The sequence below is a fragment of the Danio rerio genome, chromosome 1 (genome assembly GCF_049306965.1).
Source record: "Danio rerio strain Tuebingen ecotype United States chromosome 1, GRCz12tu, whole genome shotgun sequence".
Classification (NCBI taxonomy): Eukaryota; Metazoa; Chordata; class Actinopteri; order Cypriniformes; family Danionidae; genus Danio; species Danio rerio.
Window position 1 is genome coordinate 41,804,144 of NC_133176.1, and position 24,992 is coordinate 41,829,135.

General features: G+C 34.0%; 1 protein-coding gene across 4 annotated transcripts in view; it reads right to left on the reverse strand.

Moving 5' to 3' along the window:
• gpm6ab (glycoprotein M6Ab) overlaps window positions 1-24,992 on the reverse strand; it is a 108,063-nt gene that overhangs the window by 53,302 nt on the left and 29,769 nt on the right. For 2 of the 4 annotated variants that reach the window (XM_005159981.5, XM_068217166.2), the window contains exon 1: window positions 6,879-7,419. The exons of the other annotated variants lie outside the window; for them this stretch is intronic. In XM_005159981.5, the coding sequence (XP_005160038.1) occupies window positions 6,879-6,915 (37 nt within the window). In that variant the 5' untranslated portion in view covers window positions 6,916-7,419. Of the gene's footprint in view, window positions 1-6,878; window positions 7,420-24,992 lie in introns of those variants that run through there. 4 annotated transcript variants of the gene reach the window in all.

Below are 24,992 nucleotides of genomic sequence, written 5' to 3' on the forward strand. Positions count from 1 at the left end.
TGATATTGCCGTACATGTATTTACAGTATATGTACTGTAAAATATACAGTAATTTTCATAATGCAACTTATAAATACAGTAGCATATTGCATAACTGCCATACAATAAAATACAGTTCATATTAGTTAAATATTGTGTAATTTACAAAAAAGTTAACATTGTACAAAAAGGTTTTTTATGATTATTTGATTTGTTTACTCCACGAAATATTTTTTACAATGTAGCTTAAAATGATTTAACGTTCATTCATCAACAATGTGTTAGTTAAATATTTTTATAAAGTTGTTTAATTTTAGTTTTCATATTTAGTTTTAGGATCTTGTCATATGACACACAATATTTTGTAGAAAATTAAGTAATATGTGTATTAATAAACATATAATAAAAGTTTATTAACTGTTAACAATTTACTGTAAAATCTAAAGTAAGTTACTGGCAGCAATTCTCCAGTTGCAGTATATTAAAATACACAGTAATTTTCACAATGCAACTTTAAAATACAGTAACATACAGCATATTTGTCCTACAGTGAAAATACAGTTCATATTATTTAAATACTGTGTAATTTACAAACATTGTTAACAGTGTACGAAAAAAAAACTTATATGATTTGTTTGAATATGTTTGATTTGTTTACTCCAATAAATATTGTTTTACAATGTAGCTTAAAATTATTTAACATTCATTGACAATGTTTTAGTTAAATGTTTATATAAAGTTGTTAAATTTTAGTTTTCATATTTAGTTTTAGGATCTATATAAATTATGGCATAATGTCACTATATGTATTTTTTGTTGTATGATATAATGCACCAAAATAAATTACAATAAACAAGATTATTGTTATTTTAAGACCATTTTATACCTGTCATTATATAATGCCAGAAATACAACATACACTATTTCATAAGAATATGTGTATGAACAAATATATAGTAAACAAGTATATACAAGGAATAATATTAGAACAAAATAACAAGCATATACATAAAGCAACAACAACAACAACAAAAATGCCTCTATAATGTATCATAAATTAATCTCTGGAGAGAGATGGAGCAGATGCTATAGGGATGATTATGCACATTGTTTTAACATATGGTTGCTTTACACTGCAGTGGAGGATAGTAATTTACAGCTTTTCTGCTGCGTCTGCCTTTCTTGTCAAAGGTGATATAGTTAGAGTGTAGCACTACACCAGACAGAAAGACAAAAATCTATTTGATAAGAAACATGTGATATGAATGAACCCAAACTTTCAACAGCAACTCCAACGATGGTAGATAAAAATACTTAATGCATTTTTTTTAGCAATTACAAGTTTAGCTCTCCATCACTGTTTGCTATCTCTGTAGGATTTGACCAATATCATAAGCCAATAAAAATAACTATGGTTAAAGACTGGTTGCTGATGCATATAGGCTTGGTTGACCGCTGACCACAAAAATCTACTCAAAAGCCATGCAGGGGCACCATACTGATTTAGTATTTTGATGACAGAGTGATTTTAAAATATATTTATTTGTTTTGTGATTAATTTATTGGTTGTGAAAACATTTTTTTCTGATTTGTTCGACCTTTTAATCTGATATGTTTTTTACTAAGGCAACTTTACTCTTTTCATATAAGAAAACTCTTTCTTTTATAATGAAATAATATATCATTATGATTACATGTCGGTGTGATTATCACAAGAAGAATCAAAAACTGACAGCTATGAAGTTCCTAAAATTACAATGCCACTAGCATGACATCATGCATAAAAAAGAGGTTTGACAGCTTAAAAATAGAGCAGAGGCAGATGGCAGAAAATTGCCCAGCAGGCTGAGACCACATTTTCTCTCAATCTTCCATGAACAATCCCAAAACCTTTTTACACCTTTCATTATTCATAAGCATGGTTTTCTTTGTTAAAAAAAATAAAAATAAAAAATGTATGCTAGTGTTGTTTGATGGCACTGACTCGGGTCAAGCACTTCTCCTCAAGAGCAGTCACAACATTAGAAACGTGCTTTAAGGGTTTAGCGCTTGCCTTTAAATTCCAAAAAAAGTGTCTCTTTGCAGACTTCTAAACATTTAAATACACAGCCCCTCACTCTTTGCCACAAACATTAAAAATACAGACCATCCAAACACTTTCAAGGAATTTAAATTATTATTAAAAGTCTACTTTTTCAAGTATTTTATGATTTAAACAATATATATATATATATATATATATATATATATATATATATATATATATATATATATATATATATATATATATATATATATATATATATATATATATATATATATATAATAATAAACAAAATTTGAAACATTAAAGAGACAGTTCACACGAAAAAAAAATGAATTATTTACTCATGTACAAGTCATATAAGATGTATGTGTTGTTGATTTCTACAGTAGAACATTAAAGAAGATTTGAGCTAAATCCGTAGTCCTTGGTGATTCATGTAATGGCAGTGAATGGTGATTGGATCCTTAGATTAAAAAAAAAAAAAAAAAAAAAATATATATATATATATATATATATATATATATATATATATATATATATATATATATATATATATATATATATATATATATATATATATATATATATATATAATACAAATAAACAAATACCAGCAAGTCTAAATCAATAGACTTGGCTCATGATGACATACTGAGGTCTTATGAAGTGAAACGATTCGTCTGTGTAATATACTATATTATCAGCTTTAATCCACAGCCTGGTCAAACAGTTCTCTGCACATGTGCGAATGTAGTTTAACTGTAGTCCGATCAAATCAAATGTTAATGTTTTGGGTTTTTTTTTTTTTTCTTAGAAACACATTAAATCTTTAAGAACTGATTATTTATATCAGAAGACATAAGTCTTGGCTCCAAGATTGATTTATTAACTATTATAACTACTAAAATTTTCATTTTGAATGAACTATCCTTTTAATTTCCATAATTTTTCAGGCATTTAAACTCTTCAAAATTAAAATATCAGATTTGTTTTGTATTCTTCATGATTTAGGATTCCTGTGCATTATTAGCGGATTAATTAATGGTTCTTCACTAAACATGTCGAATCAATAAAGCAGAATAAAAGCTGCCATTCAAACCCTTGGCCACTATTATATTGAGAGAAGTGACTGTCACGCTTGTTGAAAACAGCTTTAGGACACTCTGACAAAGCAGTGGCTAATTAACAAACAGTGATTACACTGGTGTTCATCAAAATCATAATTTAATTGCTTTTTACACACACTGAAATAGATGTTGAGTCAGTTTAATATCTTTAAGGTATAATGTAGATGCTCACTGCTGAGTTGGACTGCTTCCAAAGACAATATTATGTCACAAGTAAGGGATTACTAGTCATTATTTAGTTTTTATCACCCTGAAAAAAAGTAGTACATTTAAATAAATACATATGTGCATAATAAATAAATAAATAAATATATATATATATATATATATATATATATATATATATATATATATATATATATATATATATATATATATATATATATATTTATATATATGTATATATGTATATATGTATATATATATATATATATATATATATATATATATATATATATATATATATATATATATATATATATATATATATATAATCAATCAAATAAAAAAAATAATAAGTAAATAAATAAATAATTAAATAAATAAATAAAAGCTCAAGTGAAAAAAGTTTGATTGAAGAATCCAACAGGCATACAAATTCAATGAAACATGAAATGTTTACACTGAAACAGCCCAGGACATCAATCAAATGGTTTTTCGCAGCCAGAGGACATCATTGATCAAGAGGCAGGAAGCAGTGACATATTTCGAAAACACACAGCACAATCATATTTTTGAAGATATGTGGCAAAGCAAACAACAAAAGAAGCAAAAGATCAATAGTGCACAGAGAATATCTTTCCCAATCTTACTTCAAAGTCCTTTTTCTGTCACTGAATGATTATCTTTCTGAAAGGGAAGCAAATCTTGAACTCTGTGACATCATGACTTAAAAAACATTAAAGCAAATGTTTTTTGAAGCAATCAGTGTTTACATACTGGGGGCTGCACTCTTGATTGTAGAACAAAACTTAATAATAATGCTTTTCTTTTTCTTAGAAACGCATTCAATCATTAAGAACTGACGATGTATATGCTTAGACAGAAGTCTTGACCCTAAGAATGAGACGAAGACTGACTTATTAACTAAGACCTTAAGAAGCATGATTGATCAAGTCTGCTGCTTCACACCAATAGCTAAACAACATTAGTGAGCTTATGAATAATGCTAAGCAAAGGACAGAGAATTGATTTCAGTTCTGCATTAGAGTCTGTGGAGTTAGCGAGAGTGTTTGAATGATGGCCATGGAGAAAGAACGAGGCATTCCTGAGTATTTAATTTTGCTGCGCGCTGTAGCATGTCTGAGGAGCAAAATCAATACAGTTTCCATTCAAAAACTGCCTTCAGGTCAAGTTGAGGCTTAATCTATGCACTTAAATGAATGTAATTATTCAGATTCACAGAAAGTTTAGCATGCAATAATAGCAATAGTGCCATACAATTCAATGAAAAACATATTGTGGCTAGTGAACTCAGGCCCTGTTTATATCTGATATTAAAAGGTGTTTTGGTCAATAGGATCAGAAGAAGACAAGAGGAAAACATTCTAGTTTTATTGCGGTTGTGTTACATGTCTCTTATTGAAAGTCGATTTTGTTTACATTATAAAATTGACAAAAGGTTTGACAAAAACCTTACAATTTCAGATGGCAAAATTGAAATGCCATCTGGTTTACATGCTTCAACAACACCTCACATTCTGTTTAAGAATTAGGTCAGTAGGCAGAGAGAATGCTATCTTTAGTGACTGTTCAAATGCATTCACTCTCATCAGTGTCTACACTACGAAAGCAATCCCAGTCTATAATGCATTCTTGAACACCATTGCAAATATTTCATTTTCTATTTACACTTGCAATCACACTAATAAAAACACATCTTAATACCTAGTGTGATACATCTATCAGTCTTAACAAACGATGGCATACACACAAACAAAAGATCTTAAAACTTAATTATATCCATTGGAAATGTGTAGCTTGTGACAGTAGCTTATCTGCCCGCTGATCCACTTATGGACACTAAAGATGAGAATTAATCCAGAGCACTCTGCCATCTGCTGAAGATGAATGATTTATCTATCTGAACCCCCACAACCAGTCAGTTTTCATTTGAGGCTGTCTGCAAACTGTTGAAGCATTCGTAAAAATCATCAGCTTTTTTTTATCTCTCCCAATTGCTTCTCTCCTGTCACCTCATACTTTCACATGCTAATTATTAAATAATATCTTTATTCCCATTAAGACAGAGAGAGACACTAAGAAGGATGAGACCATCAGCTATAAAAACTAGAAAGCTATAGCTGAAATTCATTCACAAAAAAAAGAGAGAGAGATAAGAAGAGCTGGACTGGGTCTGAGAGAATCCCTCGCTGCCCGTCCCCACGGGCAGTCTTTAAACACTGTTATTGCGAAGTGGTTCCTCACATGAGTGAAGTGGAAATAATTGATTTCCACAGGAAACGCTGAAGGACTGCGCATCTGTTGAGCAGCTTCTGTAGGCTATGCGTGTAGAGCATTTCTTTCTGGGTGTTCACATTGACAAGCAACACCAGCATCAGCAGAAAAATCAACGCACCTTCTATTTTAAGGTCTAAGCAAATTGAATTCAGACTCTTTCGTATCAATGTAAACTCTTCGGAAGCATTGTCTCTTGATTATAACTCGCTTTTCGGGGTGATAAGGCAGTATGGGTTAAAAAGAGAGAATTCTGCATGCTCAGTGCCGCCCTAATTTCCTTTCTCTCTTCCCCCATCCTCTCTCTCTCTCTCTCTCTCTTTCTCAATCAGAAGTGGGTCAGTTATGGCAGGCAAGCAGCGTCGTTACTTAAAGAAAAGCTGCGGTTGCTCATAAGCACCATTTTGATGACATAAACCCACTCCTGCCTCTTTATTTTCGCCCCACCTTATATTTGCCACCCATTGTTCTTCAGCACGTCCAACTACAGCAATAATAGAAAAATGAAAGCAAGAGAGTGGGCGTGTGAGTGGGAGAGAGATGCTGCAGGGACCTATTAAAGACCAAACAAACCATCTTCATCAGTAAAAAAAAAAAATGACACTTTCCTTTACTTTAAATTCTGAATATTCCTTACAAATCCAAAACAAACAAACAAGCTTGCATATTCTCATAACTCATTCTTAATAGATGCAGCAATAGACCCACGCCTCCCAAGCCAAACCCATCACAAAAGCTGCAGCTTTAAATCAGATGAGTGACAATCGTGTAAAGTAAACAGTTTAGGAGACAAAGGCAGTGAAGAGCCACACTAATCTAATCTGACCCGAGTACTGTTTTGTAATGGCTGCACTGTGGTGATAACCAGAGCAGCCCAGTGATGGCAAGAAAGAATGAGCGGGAGAAAGAAAAGAGAGCGATGGCCAACCCTCATTATCCATTAAGACAAGCACACACACACACACAAAGCATGACACAAATGAGCACACACTGACAATGGCCATTCCCATAGACTGACCAATGCACTTGAAACCACACCAGCACCAATTAACGGAACGACCGATCTTTATCAGCATCTCTGCATATCGAGCTGCAGCCTTTTAAGATACAATCGCTGATTCTGAAGGCTGTAAAAAATATCATAGAAGTAATTAGCGGCGGTCTCCAACAACAGAGTCTTGCCTGATTGAGATTATAAACACGTACTCTTGGGCACAAAGAGGAGCGCGCATGATAAAAGATGAGAGGAAAGCGATTGAACACAATACCTTTCTGCGTCTGTCCCTCTTCCATGTTCTCTTCCATTGTGCTTCAAAGCTCTGGTTATAGAAGTAGACGGAATGTAACAATACCTATAAACCGGTCAAGTGGATGAGCGTCTGTGCGCGCGGTGGCGAGATTGAGCGCGTGTGTGTGGAGAAGAGCTGGAGCGGGCGTGCTTGTGTGTGTGTGTGTGCGCGCGCGCGCTCGGTAAGGGACTCGCTGAGCTCCGCTGCTCCTCTTCTCGACCGCAGATATCACTCAACGCAATCTTCAGCTGTCTCTTTCAAAAGCTGTCCATTGCAAAAGAAGTCAGGCTGCGTTTGGAACTACTGTAGGAATTCAAATTCTTTTTTTGCGCCGCTTCGCAATAAATATGATAATTGGCCTATCAGGCGAAAATATTTGATAATTGTCTCTGAGATCGTTGCATCGGTTAATTGTTGATTTTAGACACTTTGAGCCTTCGTACTGCTGGTGTTTTGAGCATCTGAGCTCTTTTCTTACGCTGAGGTAAATTGCACCGCATTGAAAACAACTCCCTGCACTAACAGATGGATGGGAGTATCCTAGTAACCAGCAGGGCCCCCCTCCCTTACTTCATCATGAAGACACCAACATATACAGTACACACACACCTCGCCGTGTTCCCTCTGTCATCCTGTGAACAGTAATGTGTGTCTATTGAACTTCACGCCTTATAGACATTTAATCTCTCCTGAAATTCAATTAGTAAGGTGAGTTCAAACTACAGGACAGGCTGTAGCCACACACTGCAGGAGAGGGTTTTATTTTGTACTTAAACACGATTAGTAAGTAAACGCAGTTTATTAGGCTATATAATATATTCGACTTATAAAGTGACATATGTGGACTATATTTATTGCTTATTTGTTTATTTTTGACATGTCTAATGTCGACTGAACATGACTTAAAACTGAAAATGTGGTTGGGTTTGTTCATATTTGACCAAAATTTGGACTAAAACATTGAGTGTGGCAATTTTTTCAGCATAAAATTATTAACTTATTTTTATTTAACAAATATCAGGTGTATTAGTGTTTTAAATTTGTAAGGGTACATTATTTATGTATATATTTATGTATATTTTGTATACACTTAGTTTTTTTGTAAAAAAAAAAAAAAACTTATTTTTTATTGAATCCAACATGTTTTTGATTATTAACTGAAAATCTCGCAAGTGAAGTCTTGTAATTATGAATTTGCTAAATTACTTGTATGGTAGTAGTTTAACATAGTTGTGACACAGCAGTCAGCTTTTGTGGTAAAGGTTCCTGTCACCTCCAGCTGTTCTGATCCATGTCAGTGACACTCGCTAGCAGCTTGAAAACTGAACAATTGTTGTCACAATACTGCCAACAGCTCTAAGAACCTAGCAACAAGAAATTGCTTAACGGTGGCAATAAAGCAACTTCTCTGCCTATAAGCAAAAAAAAAAAAAAGGATATCTCAAGCAATGACATGCACTACCTGACAAAAGTCTCGTCGCATATCCAAGTTTTAGGAACAACAAATAATAACTTGACTTCTAGTTGATCATTTGGTATCAGAAGTGGCTTATATGAAAGGCAAAGTCCTCTAGATTACGCCTATTTTACCAAAATAAAATATGCCTTGATTTTTAATTATTTATTTACAGTAAGGTCTGACTTTGTCACTTAATAGAAATAATGTACAGTACAGAATATAAAGTCATTGTGCAGTGGAAAAAGATTTAATATTGTGTATGACTCCAGTGAGCTTGCAGGACTGCTTCTACACATCACTAAAATGACTCAAATAACTGAAATTAATAAAGTCATCTGGAATGGCAAATAAAGCGTTCTTTATCAGGACTCCCAGAGTTCATCAATATTCTTTGGATTCATTGTCAATGCCTTCTCCTTCATCTTACCCCAGAAATGCTCAATAATGTTCATGTCTGGTGAATTGGCTGGCCAATCCTGAAGCAGGATTGGACTGAAGTATGAGGAGGAGCACTGTTTTGCTGAAGAATTTGCCCTCTCCTGTGGTTTGTAATGTAATAGGCAGCACAAATTTCTTGATATCTCAGGCTGTTGATGTTACCACCCACTCTGCAGATCTCTTGCATGCCCCCATACTGATTGTAACCCCAAACCATGATTTGTCCTTCACCAAACTTGACTGATTTCTGTGGGAATCTTGGGCAGGTTACAATAGGTCTTTTGCAGTATTTGTGATGATTGGGATGCAGTTCAACGGATGATTTATAGAAAAAATCTACCTTCTGCCACGTTTCCCAATGATCAACTAGAAGTCAAATTATTATTTTTTGCTCTTAACAACTTGGATCAACAACAAGACTTTTGTCAGGTAGTGTATTCGACTATTCTGAACATAATGATATCGTTAATGATATCTTTCCACAGACAGCAAGTGCTTTAGGATTATATTGGAATAAATCATTTTTCTAACCAGAACAAATATTACTCACATTTGATAAAACTTTCACTCAAGCATGTTTTTGAGAGCATTGCTTGCAGAGAAAAAGTTGAACAGTAAATTACTTGTTCACAGTTCATTTAAAACATTATTTCTACTTTACTTCATTATCTGCCTTTTGATTGGCATTGGGATTGGGATAGTTTGTTTTTTCTATAATATATATAGCTATATAAATATGATTTTAATAGATAACTCTATTATGGTTACATTTTATAGTTCATGTCGATTGGAATGTTTTTTTTTTTTTGAGAGTAGATCTGCATAAAATATACAAAATAAAATAAACAAATTAATGCACAGATGAAAACATCGGAACAAAGATAAAAAAAAACATAAACAGGGCTTTATGGTTTTCGGTAGAGTTGGGTAAAGAAATTTAATTGACAAATCTAAAACAACACTAGTTTTATTTAGTAAAACATAAACACAACAAATATTTCTTAAAGCTGTTTCGAAGCTGTTTGGACAGAACTGTGTTTATAGTGTCTAGACATGGAACGATAACTGGTTTCAAGGTTTATCGAGGCTTGGAAAAGTCAAGATATTAAAACAAAAATGTTTTGTTATACAGTTTCTAAAGCATATATGTAGAGGGCTTTTAAGTGTTTCTTTTTATGTGTTGTAAGGAAATCTGTGTTTTTAAAGCTAATGAAGATAGTAGAAGTCAATGGTTTATTTTAACTATGCAGCCTGACATGTTTGCTGTTCGAAAATATTAGAAATGTTTCCTAAAATGTAATATATTGTGTTAAATGGGGAAAAAAAGTTGTTGGCTTTTACTAAGCCTTTAAAAAGAAGTTATTTTACAGCAGTAAACACGACACTGTGGTACCGTGAAACCACAATATTTTTATCCAAGGTTATAATACCGTCAAAAACTTTTACCGGCCCATGCCCAAGTGTGTCCACAGTCAAATTTGAGTGATAGAAACTCCATATGTCTCTTTTTTTTTAAATTTCCTGACATTAAAATAGGATCCAAATCCCTGCAATTCTGAGGTCCATGCACCACAGTGTGATGGACAGTAGGAGTGCTTTAGGATCGCATATTAGCATGTCTTCATAGTAACACATATAATCATATCCACAAGACAGGACTTGTGCAACATTGTGTGTGACTCATCACTGCAGAAAGCCTTGAATTAACTCCACAACAAGTACATCAAATAACCATTGGGAAAGTTCTTACTGTAGTATGGGAGATCTGCATCATTCTTGTCTGTCACTGTACTGTTTATCTATGTGAGACACAGCAGGTAAAGTTCTACACCTATCAGAGCGATCTCTATGGCTCTGACATGTATGTGGGAATGGTGGGCGGGGAGAACTAGCTTATTTGCATTAAAAGTACAGGCAACAACAAGAGGTAAAATAGGTGCCCTTTAAAGTATCAATCTTTATGATGTCTTAAGACAAAAATACCGTATTTTAATTGACTTGAAATTTTACAGTCACGGGCCTTAAAAGCAGATGCAAATAAAAACTGATCTAAATGAAAATCTGATTAAAAATAAAGTTAAACTTTGCAATGACTCCACAACTCATGTGTTTTGAATCTGTGGTTTCTTGTTAATTATTATCCCAACTTGGCATTGCAGATCCTGCGATTTGACTGAGATTTGCACATTGCAATATCAATGCTGAAACAATATATTGTGCAGCCCTAGCAGAAATTATTTAAAAGTAAATCAAATTAAATATCTAAATTTTGATAATTTATTTAAGGCACATTTTTAAGAAATTGGAACAGTTCAAAGTAAACAGATGATGCTACGGCAGAGTGAAAAAGCATTGCTAGGCCAGTCATTAACATGCACTGTGGTACGTGTTGCCAGCTGGCTTGAGTTTTAAGGAGATTAGCTGGAATGCCTTGTTATCTCAAAATTATTTCTCCAAACTGCAGTCAAAGCTGGATATCAAGTAGGTGTGCAGAGTGGATTTCTCTGTAGGTAATTGGGCTTTTCTTCTCTGTCAAAGCTCAATAAAGGGATTCAATTGCAACACATGTCTGCAAAGACAACAGTTCATTTGATGTCAGTAATCTCTGATCAAAATCAGGGCTAAGAAATGTGCAAAGATTAGGTTTATTTGACCAAAAGAGCATTCAATGTCATGCTCTAGTTAAGATGTACAGTAGTAATCACAGATAATGCTTTACATCCTCAATTAGTACATTGATTATATCTGACTGTAAGCTAGAGATTGACTTACTACTAGGGATGTAACAATTTACTTAACTCACAATTAACTGAAATTTGTAATACCGATTTCATAATATGATTTTTATATTTTTTTATCATTTATTATTATAATTTTTTTTATTTATAAAAATTAGTTACTAGTTGTGATGAGTTAGAAAAGTTAGAAATAAGCAAGTGCCCTTTTATTATTTATCAAATGCTGCACATTTCTTTTGTAAAATAAAACTACATTTTGTCAAATAATAAAAGTAAATTGCAATTTTATAACAAATTCTAAGTAAAAAAAAAAGCTTTAATTTAGGTTAAGATTTAACAATTAAACTACGGTTGTTTGATTTTAAATAAACATCAGCATGTCCACAATTTCTGAACAAAAAGAAATCCTTAGGCCTTTTAACACACAAAAAACCTGAGAACAAATTTGAAAGAAAGAAAGAAAGAAAGAAAGAAAGAAAGAAAGAAAGAAAGAAAGAAAGAAAGAAAGAAAGAAAGAAAGAAAGAAAGAAAGAAAGAAAGAAAGAAAGAAAGAAAGAAAGAAAGAAAGAAAGAAAGAAAGAAAGAAGGAAATATACTGGTTTTAAACCTAAAACTTCAGGACTCTTTTTGCAACAAATGCAGCAGCAACTTTTGAAACTACAGCTTCACACATCAGAATTTTGCTTTATAATACCTGCTGCTGAACAGCATCTCTGCAGCATGAGGCTCGCTGTAGATGTAGTTTGTTGTTTAAAAGCTCTTCTCATGAAGTGCCTCTCCATCTTAGACAGTAATTGGGTTCATGGTCAATTCCATGACCAAGACCTTGCTGATTTGAATCAATACAAAAGTGAGCAACCACCTAGACGCTTTGGGGTTTTCAAGCTTTTATTTTTTGACAGCCTTGGAAAACTTAAAGGGGACCTATTATGTGAAAACTACTTTAATAAGGTGTTTCAACAAAATGGGGGCTGTAGAATCCTTAGGCCTATTAACACACAAAAAACCTGAGAACAAATTTGCTTAACGTTCAAACACTGTAAAGAAAGAAAGAAAGAAAGAAAGAAAGAAAGAAAGAAAGAAAGAAAGAAAGAAAGAAAGAAAGAACAAAACTGATTTTAAACTAAAAACTTAAAGGGGAGCTATTATGCGAAAATCACTTTTTAAGGTGTTCAAAAAATGGGTGGCTGTAGTAGAATCCTTAGGCCTATTAACACAAAAAACTGAGAACAAAATTGCTTAACGTTCAAACTCTTTAAAAGAAGGAAGGAAGAAAGAAAAGAAGAAAGAAAAAAGAAAGAAACAAACGAACGAAGAAAGAAAGAAAGAAAGAAAGAAAGATAGAAAGAAAGAAAGAAAGAAAGAAAAACAAACAAACAAAGAAACAAAGAAAAAAAACAAATGAACAAAGAAAGAACGAAACCAATTTTAAACCCAAAACTTAAAAAGGACCTATTATGCGAAAATCACTTTAATAAGATTTTTCAATAAAATGGGTGGCTGTAGTGTGTTAAAATAACCAGCCTGTAATGGTAAAAAAAAAAATATCACAATTTTTAAAAAGAACAGATTTTTGAGATTTTTCCATTGTCATCATTAGTGACAACCTCTACTCTCCCTTTGAACACTTTTCGCATTTATCAGTCATCGGCATCTTAAATCTTTGACATTTTTTAATATTTAGAATTTTTTTTAACGCATCTACATTTTAATGTATTTATGTACATATTATATCATCTTTAAATCAAATTAGAAAAAACGAGTAACTGCTGGTACGAGATGCTTGTAATGCAGTGTCATGGGCAGGACAGTAAATTTGACGTTGTTCTCTCTTCTGGCTGCCGTTATGAGTGTCACACATTTTTCCTTTTTCTGAAAGTCTTAATGACACCATCATTCTTTTATTATTTGAGCAAATATAATTGTAAAAAAAATTTATATTTGTTGTACTTTCCCATTTACTACACTCTAAATTTACCCAACTAGGATGATGTCCGCTGATGAGAATCCCATAAATGTGAAAAGGGAACATTAGCATAGACAATAGCCACCACCACCAACCTAGCTGCTCAGAAAGTAGCGGCTACATTTAAAGTAAAAGTACCACAAAAAATGAAATGTCCTACTATGTTAAATAATTTACGCTGGTCTACTTCACAGATGAGAGTCAGTTCAACACTTAAGTGGTGCAAAGGTTGATTATGAAAGAGGGATCAATACTAATGCTTTGTATGTGAACATCAGCTTAAACGAAGTACATCCCATCCTATTTTTGTTTTCAAAATCACATTTTTGAAAGAGCTTCATAATGCTCTGCTAAAGCTACAATTGTGAGATTGTCCTATTTTTATATTTTTATAGTAACCTGGATCCTCTGAAATGGAGGCTGAGAACACCTGCTCATTTGCATTTAAAGCGACAAACAAACAAAAAATCCATGTTTTGGCCCACAGGATGTACCTTAAAAGTGTCAATAACTACAAGCTATAAAAATGACCTGCTGGGTATTTTGACTTGAGCTGAAACTTTGCATACACACTCTGGGGACAGCAGAGATGTATTATATTTCTTGTAAAAAGGGGCATAATAAACACCCATTTATTCAGTTAATTTTTATAGTTGTGTGGCTTTCTAATTTTGCTTCCAACCAGACACTATAAGTTGTCACGGTCACCAGCAATCCAGCCCATGCAGATCACTGGTATTTACACGGATTGCTTACAAACAACAAATCCACTATTTCATTTAATATATATTCCTGCCTCTGACCATTTGCCTGTCTATTGACTACGATTCTGGATTGCCTATATAACAGATAAGATGTTTGCCCTTGTGTTGACAATTGCTTACCTGACCATTCTAATAACCCTGCCTTTGGATCCGCACTCTTGTTGTCAGTGTAACTACATAAGTAGACTGCGTAGTTGTGCATTAGGTATCAGAAGTAAATAATGTAAATGAATCAAATCAAAATATCTTATCAACATTCATTCATTCATTCATTCATTTTCTTCTCGGCTTAGTCCCTTTATTAATCCTGGGTCGCCACAGCGGAATGAACCACCAACTTATCCAGCACGTTTTTACGCAGCGGATGCCCTTTCAGCCTCAACCCATCTGTGAAAACATTCACACAAACACACACACATACACACACTCGTACACTACAAACAATTCAGCCTGTCCAATTCACCTGTACCGCATTTCTTTGGACTGTGGGGGAAACCAGAGCACCCAGAGGAAACCTACGCGAGAACATGCAAACTCCACACAGAAACACCAACTGAGCCGAGGTTCAAACCAGCAACCTTCTTGCTTTGAGGCAACAGCACTACCTACTGCACCACCACCTACCTACTTCGCCATTCTTATCAACATACATATTACATTTCTATGTAGCAATCTATTGATTCTTGCTCATATCATTCTTAAAAAATATTTGATTGTTAACAGACTGTCAATACTAAACTCAAATATTTAACATACAGTTGAAGTCAGAATTATTAGCCCCCCTAAATATTTCCCAAATGATGTTTAACAGAGCAAGGACATTTTCACAGGATGTCTGATCATATTTTTTCTTCTGGAGAAAGTCTTGTTTTATTTCGGCAAGAATAAATGCAGTTAAAAAAAATTAAAAACCATTTTAAGGTCAAAATCACTTGCCCCTTTAATCTGTATATTTTTTCGATAGTCTACAGAACAAACCAACTTGCTTAATTACCCTAACCTGCCTAGTTAATCTAATTAACCTAGTTAAGCCTTTAAATGCCACTTTAAGCTGTATAGAAGTGTCTTGAAAAATATCTAGTCAAATATTATTTGCTGTCATCTAGACATGGTTAAAATAAATCAGTTATTAGAAATGAGTTATTAAAACTATTATGTTCAGAAATGTGTTGGAAAAAAATCTTCTCTCCGTTAAACAGAAAATGGGGAAAAAAATAAACAACGGGGCTAATAATTCAAGGGCGGGAGGTAATAATTCTGACTTCAACTATATATTATATACGTACATTTTTTCACTGTTTTAATGCTATTTATAATCAAATTACAAATATAGTATGCCCCACTTTGTACTACCATTTCTACAAAACAGCTCTTTTTTTTCAAACATCGTCACAACAGAGTTGATTAAAATTCAGTGTAAATGCATTTCAGACCACATCTTTATCTGATTGCTCACAGAGTGAGGATAAATTGTTAACCCCCATAGGGTCTCGCTGCCAGGAACAACATCCAATCAGAATGCCTCGAGCAGTGAGGAAGTGACAGAACTGGGCCTGCACATTTATTATAAAGAGCAAGGAGCAAGGAATAGTCACTATGTGAAATTCAAGATAGTGTGGATTAAATGGACTAAAATTACCAGGTGTTTTGTGAGGGTAAAATTAAATAAAAATAAATTAAATTAAATTTAAATTTTACACAGTGGATGCCCTTCCAGCCGCAACCCATCTCTGGCAAACATCCACACACATTCTCTCACACACACACACACACACACACACACACACACACACACACACACACACACACAAACACACACAAACACACTCATAGACTACGGAAAATTTTACCTACCCAATTCACCTGTACCACATGTCTTTAGACTTTGGGGTAAACCGGAGCACCCGGAGGAAACCCACGCAAACGCAGGGAGAACATGCAAAATCCACACAGAAACGCCAACTGAGCCAAGGCTCGAACCAGCAACCCAACGACTTTCTTGCTGTGAGGAGACAGCACTACCTACTGCGCCACTGCGTTGCTTAAATTAAATTAAATTAAATTAAATTAAAATAAATTAAATTAAATTTAATTTAATTTAATTTAATTTAATTTAATTTAATTTAATTTAATTTAATTTAATTTAATTTAATTTAATTTAATTTAATTTAATTTAATTTAATTTAAATGTTTATTTTCTCTAACATTTTATATTTGTCTAGCAAACAGAATTACTGCTTTACCTACTGTATGTGTAATTTGGTGCATGTCACTGAGAATGAATGATGAACCATTTAAGTTTAGGTCATTTTTTTACTACAATATGCCCACTAGAAAGGAAATTATTAAAATTATATATACTTTTCACTTGTATTAATATCATGCCTAATCCTCTCCAATAAGAAGGAACTGCTAACTTAAACCACACAAACCAATTCATTAATCTCACTACACACTGGACAAGATAGCCTGCAATTACTCTCATTTGGCAACACAAATCAAATTTGACCATACTTCAATCAATTAGCCCAGTGTGAATGATAATCTTTAATGACATATTTCTGCTGATTGATTTCAGTTTGAGGGAAAGCTAGATGAGAAAACGAAAGAGTGGGAGGGGATCACATTGCACATTAATCTGTTTTATATGCTAAAAAGACACAGTTAATTACTTTCAGAAAAAAAATAATAATAATGCAGGCTGCAGTGCATAAAAATATCTCAAAAATATTTTATAATTACCTTCATATTTTAAAAATGTATACACATTCTGGTGAAATTATTACATTTCACAGAATAGCCTGAAATATTTCTTGAAGGTGCTCAAACCTGTTTGAGTTTCTTTCTTCTGTCGAACAGAAAAAAACAGCTATTACCTTCTATTGTATTTTTTGTTCTTCCTATGGAAGTCAATGGCTGCTTCTTTCTAACATTCTTCACAATATTCCTTTGTGTTTAACAGAAAAAAAATGTACATTTCTTAAAGTTTAGAACTGATGGAGTGTGAGAAAATAGTAGGACTATCAAATTAGTATTTGTTAATTGTACTGACATCATTTATCACATATGCACTTTGTCGCGGTAGCTACTATAGTGAAGGAGGCAAGCATGAGTAATTAAAACGCTCAACGGTGAGGAATGTTTAATTTTTGGGTGAGCTATCCCTTTAAAGCAGGATTAAGGGCTCATTCATACCTTACATCTTTCCCTCTCACTCTATGAAATACCTTAAATACATGTCTTGTTTCAGAAGGCAGAGGTCAACTGGCTTTACATAAATGTCAGTTCTCTACTAAACTGTATGCTGGGAGAAGTCATAAAAACTGCATGTATGTAGTGATGTTGATTCTGTTCCTAACACAATCGCCCACAGGAAAGGACTAAATGGATTTTTAAAGCTACAATAAATGTGTCGATCATTCATGCTCACTGCTATCTATTGATTTTCCCCAGGATGAGCTCTTAGATACACCGGTAATTATTTCACATTATCCCAATCCCCTTTAGCGCACATAATTTAGAAATATTTATTCACTATGAACCGAATTATTCTTTGGAATTGTTGAATGAAAATTAAGGTGATATTTTAACCGAATTTGACAATTATGCCATTATTTACTCTCCCTTTACTGGTTCCAAACCTGTTTGAGTTTCTTTCTTCTGTTGAATGCAAAAGATGAGATGTAAATAAACTGGTAGCAGTTGACTTCCATTGTTTTTTAAGCATACAATTGATTTCAATGGCAGTTCCAAACATTTTAAAAATTTAAAAAAAAAAATTAAAAATCATCTTTTTGATCAACAGAAAAAAGAAACAAGCATTAAACCACTTGATGGTGAATAAAGGATGAGTATATTTTCCATATTCCCGCAGATTCTATATTTGAAAAAGGGGTAAATTCTAAGTGACTCTAAAGATGGTTAATTCTCCTTGAATTCCTTACAATTGAGGACAATGGCATCACTGACGTGCCAGTGGTGTCATATAGTCACATGAACTGAAAGAAGCCCATTCTATTGATGACCTATTTCAACACACCACACATAAATCGCTTAAGCTCTGCACTTGCTTTTAAACGAGTTCTCCGGAGGACTGTGTTCACCACATGGCATTCCCATTACGCTGCATTCCAGAGGCAAATAGGTACTCTCCCACCACACACACACACACACACATGCGTCACACTTAATGATTTACCAGACACTTTTATCTAAAGTGATGTGCAAAGTGAAGGTACATTACGGATAGGTAGAGTTGGTTAAAAGTTAACATTTTAAATTTGAGTTTGTAAATGTTTTTTACGCTCAAAATATTACTTTAGATGCTTGTTCAAACAACTTGCATAAAATAGTTGAAACAATTATTACGCTTCTTTGGGAGACAACCTAATTGTTTTATGTTCAATCCACTTAAATTAGTAAAAACAATTAAGTTAACTTAATTGATTTGTGTAGGGACAACATGACGTATTTGTGTGGAACCCTGCATTTTTTACAGAGTAGAATTACTTCCAACCCAAGCTCATGGGAAGATGTAAGCATTTTAAGAGGCAGTGATTTCATATTAATTTGTACCAAATTTGTCCACGCGCGCCACATTCACCTGCACACGAGAGAGTGACAGCGGTAAAAACTAAAGCTGAATCAAAACTTTTTAAAACGCTGAATCAATATCGGAGTTACTTTTGCATGCTGGAGGAAGGATGATGTAATCAGGGGAAGTGACGCTGACAACAAGGTGCGAATCCAAATGCATGTTTATTGGCGAGGTCAGATAAACAATGGTCAACACAGGGGCAAACAGATGTATACGGGCAATCCAGAGTCATAGTCAAATACAGATTGGTCAGAAGGCAGGCAGCAAACAGAATTAAACAAACAAACAAGGCGAGGATCAAAATACAGCAAAGCAAGACCAAGAAAACGCATTGTAATGTCACTTTAACAGATAACAACAACTGTGTGTTTGAGAGGTGTGTATAGTCTTTGTAATAAGTCCAAAAGCTGCTTCAGCTGTGAGTTTCTAATCAATGGTGACTTGGAGCAGGTGATTGTGTGTGTTGCATGACTGGGATCTGTAGTCCATAAACCGGCAGATTTGTAGTTCATGTGAAAATGAGTGTTTACCAGCAATCTCTAGTAGTTAGATCGCTGGTCATCGTGACAGATGACACCATGGCTGAGGTGCTTCTTTTAGACAGGTACTGTTATGTTTTAAAAGTATTTTTGTCACACAAAGCTTATGTAGATTTTGCTGTTACAAATGGGTTATATGCATGGAAGTGTTGTTTAGCCACTGAAATCTTCCAGGGGAAAGATTGATGTGACTATTTTCAGTCTCATAAAGGACCTTTTACAGCATTGATAATGCAAATTTTTATTTAGTTGAACAACAAAACAGAAGTAAAGAAAGCTATTTCACAAAGCCTGCTTTACTGAGGTGAAATTGGTTATACATTCACATCACATTGGTTCATTTTTGAACAATGACAATCTGTGACGCACTCCTTATGTTATCTACCATGCTACTTTGAATATTGGCTCTGAAATAGCAAGCAAGTATGGCTTAAGTGTAATTCCTGCACGCTACCAGCCTAGCACTAAGCAGTTGCATTAATGTTGAGACAAAGCACGTGATATAGTGAGACCAGTGATCCTTGCATGCAGGAAATATTGCACATTATAACAAGTTTTGCTTGCTAGACAACTGAAAACGTGCTATAATAGTTTTTTTTTTTTTTTTTTCAAAAATTGTAGTAGGAGGATTTGGAGGAGATATGTTTCAAAGATATTATGCTAATGTAATGTAATGTAATGTAATGTAATGTGTATTTATATAGCGCATTTATTGTGCATGGCCATACACCCAAAGCGCTTCACAATCATGAGGGGGTCTCTCCACACCACCATCAGTGTGCAGCATCCACTTGGATGATGCGACGGCAGCCACAGGACAACGGCGCCAGTGCGCTCACCACACACCAGCTATTGGTGGAGTGGACAGACAGTGATAGATGTTGGTGAAAGGGGATGATTGGGAGGCCATGATCTTATGGGCTGATAGAGGGACTTTGGCCAGGACACCGGGGTTACACCCCTGCTCTTTCACGAGAAGTGCCATGGGATTTTTAATGACCACAGAGAGCCAGGACCTTGGTTTAACGTCTCATCCGAAAGACAGTGCTCACTGACAGTGTAGTGTCCCCTTCACTTTTACTGGGGCATTAGGACTCACATAGACCTCAGGTTGCTGACCTCTGCTGGCCTCACTAACATCACTTCCAACAGCAACCTGGTGTTCCCTAGCGGTCTCCCATCCAGGTACTGACCAGGCTCTGCCCTGCTTAGCTTCAGTGAGTAACCGGTCTTGGGCTGCAGGGTGACATGGCTGTGGATGACATTTAGGCACATCCTCTACTGCACCTTTAAGGACACAATCAGCATAGCAATATAGAAATATAATTCTTAAAATTCATAAGAACTTTAGAGCTTTAACCAAACCAATCATGGAGCTCTTACTTTTATATTGCTAATTCAGCTGTGATGACTGCAATAATAACTCCACTACTAAAGGCTCAGACTATCTATGTCTGTCTTGATAGTAATAAAGCCAAATGAGGTTCGTGACTTTGACAGAATGTTAATTAGAGTTCAGTGTGAGTGTTAAAACTATTTCTACAGTATGTGGGTAAGAACATGCAATATGTTGTAATGCCTTTTAAGTTGATATTCCTAATTGATATGTACCAAATCTCTGCCTGCTTTTTAAGCATTTTAAGCATATTACAGTCTCAGGATATGTAAATTTCCAAATGGTTACAGTATATACAATTGGTGGGTATTTAACATTGGCATGACTAAAAGAGAACCAGTGAATATGCAAGATATTAAACATTTTTGTTTGTTTGTTTGTTTTATAAATCATGATCATACTTACACTCTGTGTAAAATCTGTGGTAGAACTGTTGCATTATGATTTAGTAATTGTCTGGGCATAGTCATCAGTCATACTCTAGTTAATTTTTCAACAGAATTAAATGTTGTTGTTTTTTAATAGCACTGACTACTGACTAGCAAGCCAATGGCAGTAAAAATCACAGAGACGCGCTTAATGTGTCCCAGTGATATTGCCTATGACAGTTTGCGAAATTCTAGATAAGTCTACAGTTAGAAAAATGGAAAGTAATTGAAGTCTTGAGTAATTATGATTGAGATTTTGACCTTAGGCATGAGGGAACCAGACTGTCACCTGAGCTATGAATAATGCATTTACTATTTTAGCGAACTGTAAGAATCACCTAAAAGTATATTCCACTAAGCTCCTCACAATGACCTGAATACTGAATGGACAGAGAAATGTGTGTGTTTGAATAAAGTGAACATTTACACATAATAATCATAATATGCATATAACTGGGGGAGAAGGGGGGATCTTCAAATCAAATCAAATCAAATCACTTTTATTGTCACATCATCAGCAGCACGTGTGCTATGATGATTGAAAAGCTTAGGTGCTGGCTCCAGACAGTACAAAATACAGACAGTGCAAAATTCAGACAGTGCAAATACAACGACAGTGCAAAATACAACAGCATACTCCCAAAAAAAAATAAATAAATAAAAACGTGTGTGCTTATACTCACTACATAAAGAGGAGGCCGGGTGAAGTGGTTACAGTAAGTGCAGTACCAAAATTGCCTTATTTCTTATGAAATGCACTACATGTAACCACTCTCACAAACAGTATATTGGAAAAATAAAGAGACTATTTGAATAATCTCAGTTAATCTTGATATATTTTGATCATGGACATCACCTATTTATTAACTGCAGGTTAAGTAAGTTTATATAATGTATAATAACTGTAAAAGCTATTAGTTACTAGTTAATTAAAGTAATTAGTAACTTATAAAGCTATTGTAATTAAAAACCTTATCATTTCTGAATGTGATTGTATTGCAATAATGAGCACCTTTTGTAGACTGCTATACAAGTAAACTTGGATTGAATTTAATATACCGGTATGTGTTTGAGTCAAATGTTCATATTTGTTTTATTTTGTAATGTCCTAACATTTCTTCCACAAAACAAAGTTTCTCAAATGCACTCAAATGCATAACTCCAGAGAAACTGAGAATTTACAAATGTTCTATTAATTTCCTCTGTTACTTTAACTATGTGATTATAAGGCTTTTAATGATCACATTTGCTGATAACTGTAAAACTCAAAAGATTGTAATTCTATTTTGGTGAAATTGTAATTTGCTAAATTAAGTGCTTATATGGTCTCTGGTAGCAAACACTTTCTAATGTAGTTATTGATGACTTTATTACTGCTTTAGGGACAAATAATGATGTTATAAACTGTACATCATTGGTACATACATGTGCTTATGGTATTATATGTTCATCTTAGATAGAGTGACAGTGTTAGGGAACAGACAGTTTTATTTCAGTCTTTTTTTTTATTGGCTTTTTGTATGACAATTAAAATTAAATATTGAGATGTAAACAGTAATGTATTGTCCTTTGTTAATCATATTCCCTAATCTCTCATTCATTAACTCAATTAACAAAACAACAGTAAATAAAGAAATAAATAACAAATTAGGTTCATTAAATACATGGATGACACCAGGGAGTAACTGGATATCGATAAGAAAAACATTTAATTGAATTTAAAAACAATTTAAATAAAAAATAATAGTAATAATAATAATAATACTTATAAAATAGTAATAAAACAAAAGGACTAAGCCGAAAAAAAAATGAATGAATGAATGAATGATACAAACTTTTAATAAAATTGTAAATGTTACAGGTTGCCAGCACCAGGTGTAATAGGCAGGCCTTTGCTGTAGTCGAAGAAAGGAATCCCAAGTCTTATAAAAGGAATGTAGTGAGCCGGAAAGTAAGCATCTTAGCTTTTTTCAAGTCTGATCCAATAAAAATGTCCTGTATCCACTAGTCATGTGTAGGGAGGACGTGTTTCCACTTTAGAAACTAAAAAATGACTAGTGTGCCAGATGAAGAAGACTCAAAAGTCAATGAATTAAAAAATTAAAAAAGGTTTACTGACGATTTGAAGTCATACAACCTATCCTCCTATCCTATTCAGAGTTTTTAGGGGGGTTGGGGGGGGGGGTTGTCATGGTGCAGGGGGGCTGTTCAGACTGACACCGACACAAGGAGTCATGGCGTTAATTTTAATGACAGCAGCAAAAAACAACACTTATTTGAACCGTGCAACTGTTTAAGCAGTAGCTTTTGTCACTGCAGTGTTTCTTGGGCTTAATTACTTACTGAATAAAGTATACTTTTAAACTTGACCTTTATCTAAGTATACTTCTTTTTCTTAAGGGTGTATTTACTGACTTACCAAGAAGTCTTCTACAGCCAGGGGCTGGGCCAGTATTGCTGCTCTGACACCCAAGTTGTGTCAAAGCTAGGGATGCTCCAATCAGGATTTTTGCAGCTGATATTGAGTACCGATTTTCATGGTGATTCCCTGATATAGTACTAATTCTAATGCTTCAAGCTTTATAATGCATTGAGCACATTTTCCCCTAAGTATAAACCTAAAGAAAAGATCTTGCCTTACCTTAGAGAATAAATAAAGGATGCTGCATATAATACCTTAAGCACATCTATTACAACCATCTTATAATCAGGTATGACCGTGTCATGGCCAGAAGCAGCTTTACAGAAAATAATTCATTCATTCATTTTACTCTGGCTTAGTCCCTTATTCATCAGGGGTCGCCACAGCGGAATGAACTGCCACAGAAAATAATATCACACAAATATAAAAAATGTTAGGAAAAATTACAATGCAAATAGGACACACAACAAATGATGAAAGAAGAATTCACAAGACTCATATGGCATTTATGGGACATATATGTTTCTGGCATATATGTGGACTCAAATGTTTCTGGCATATATGTTGACATATATGTTTCTAGCATATTTGTGAAAAAATATGTTTCTGGCATATATGTGGACATATGTTTTCTGGCAAATATGGGACATATACGTTTCTGTCATATATGTAGACATATGTTTGTGGCATATATACAGACTTATGTTTTTCTGGCATATATGGGACATATGTTTCTGGCATATTTGTGGACATATATGTTTCTGGCATTTATGTGGACATATATGTTTATGGCATATATTTGGACATGTTTTTTTTTCTGGCAAATATTGGACATGTATGTTTCTGGCATGTATGGGACATTTAGGTTTCTGCCAAAAATGTGCACATATATGTTTCTGGCATACATGGGACATATATGATTCTGGCTTAAATGGGGCATGTGTTATACATGAAGGTGACATATATATTTTTGGTATATATGTGGACATATATGTTTCTGCCATATTTGTGGACATTTGTGTTTCTGGCACATATGTGGACATATATGCTTCTGGCATATATGAGGACATATTTTTCTGGCATATATGTGGACACATGTTTCTGGCATAAATGTGGACATATATGTTTCTGGCATATATGTGGACACATATGTTTGTAGCATTTATGTGGACATATGTGTTTTGGCATTTATGTGACATATATGTTTCCAGTTTTACTCTAAAGAAAATATATAATCTAGGTACTTAAACACAAATTCAACTGTCAATAATCATATTACAAAAAGGATTTTTGCCAATAAATTCCATAAACGCTTTGATTTTCAATTTCTTAAGCTCAGTGGAATC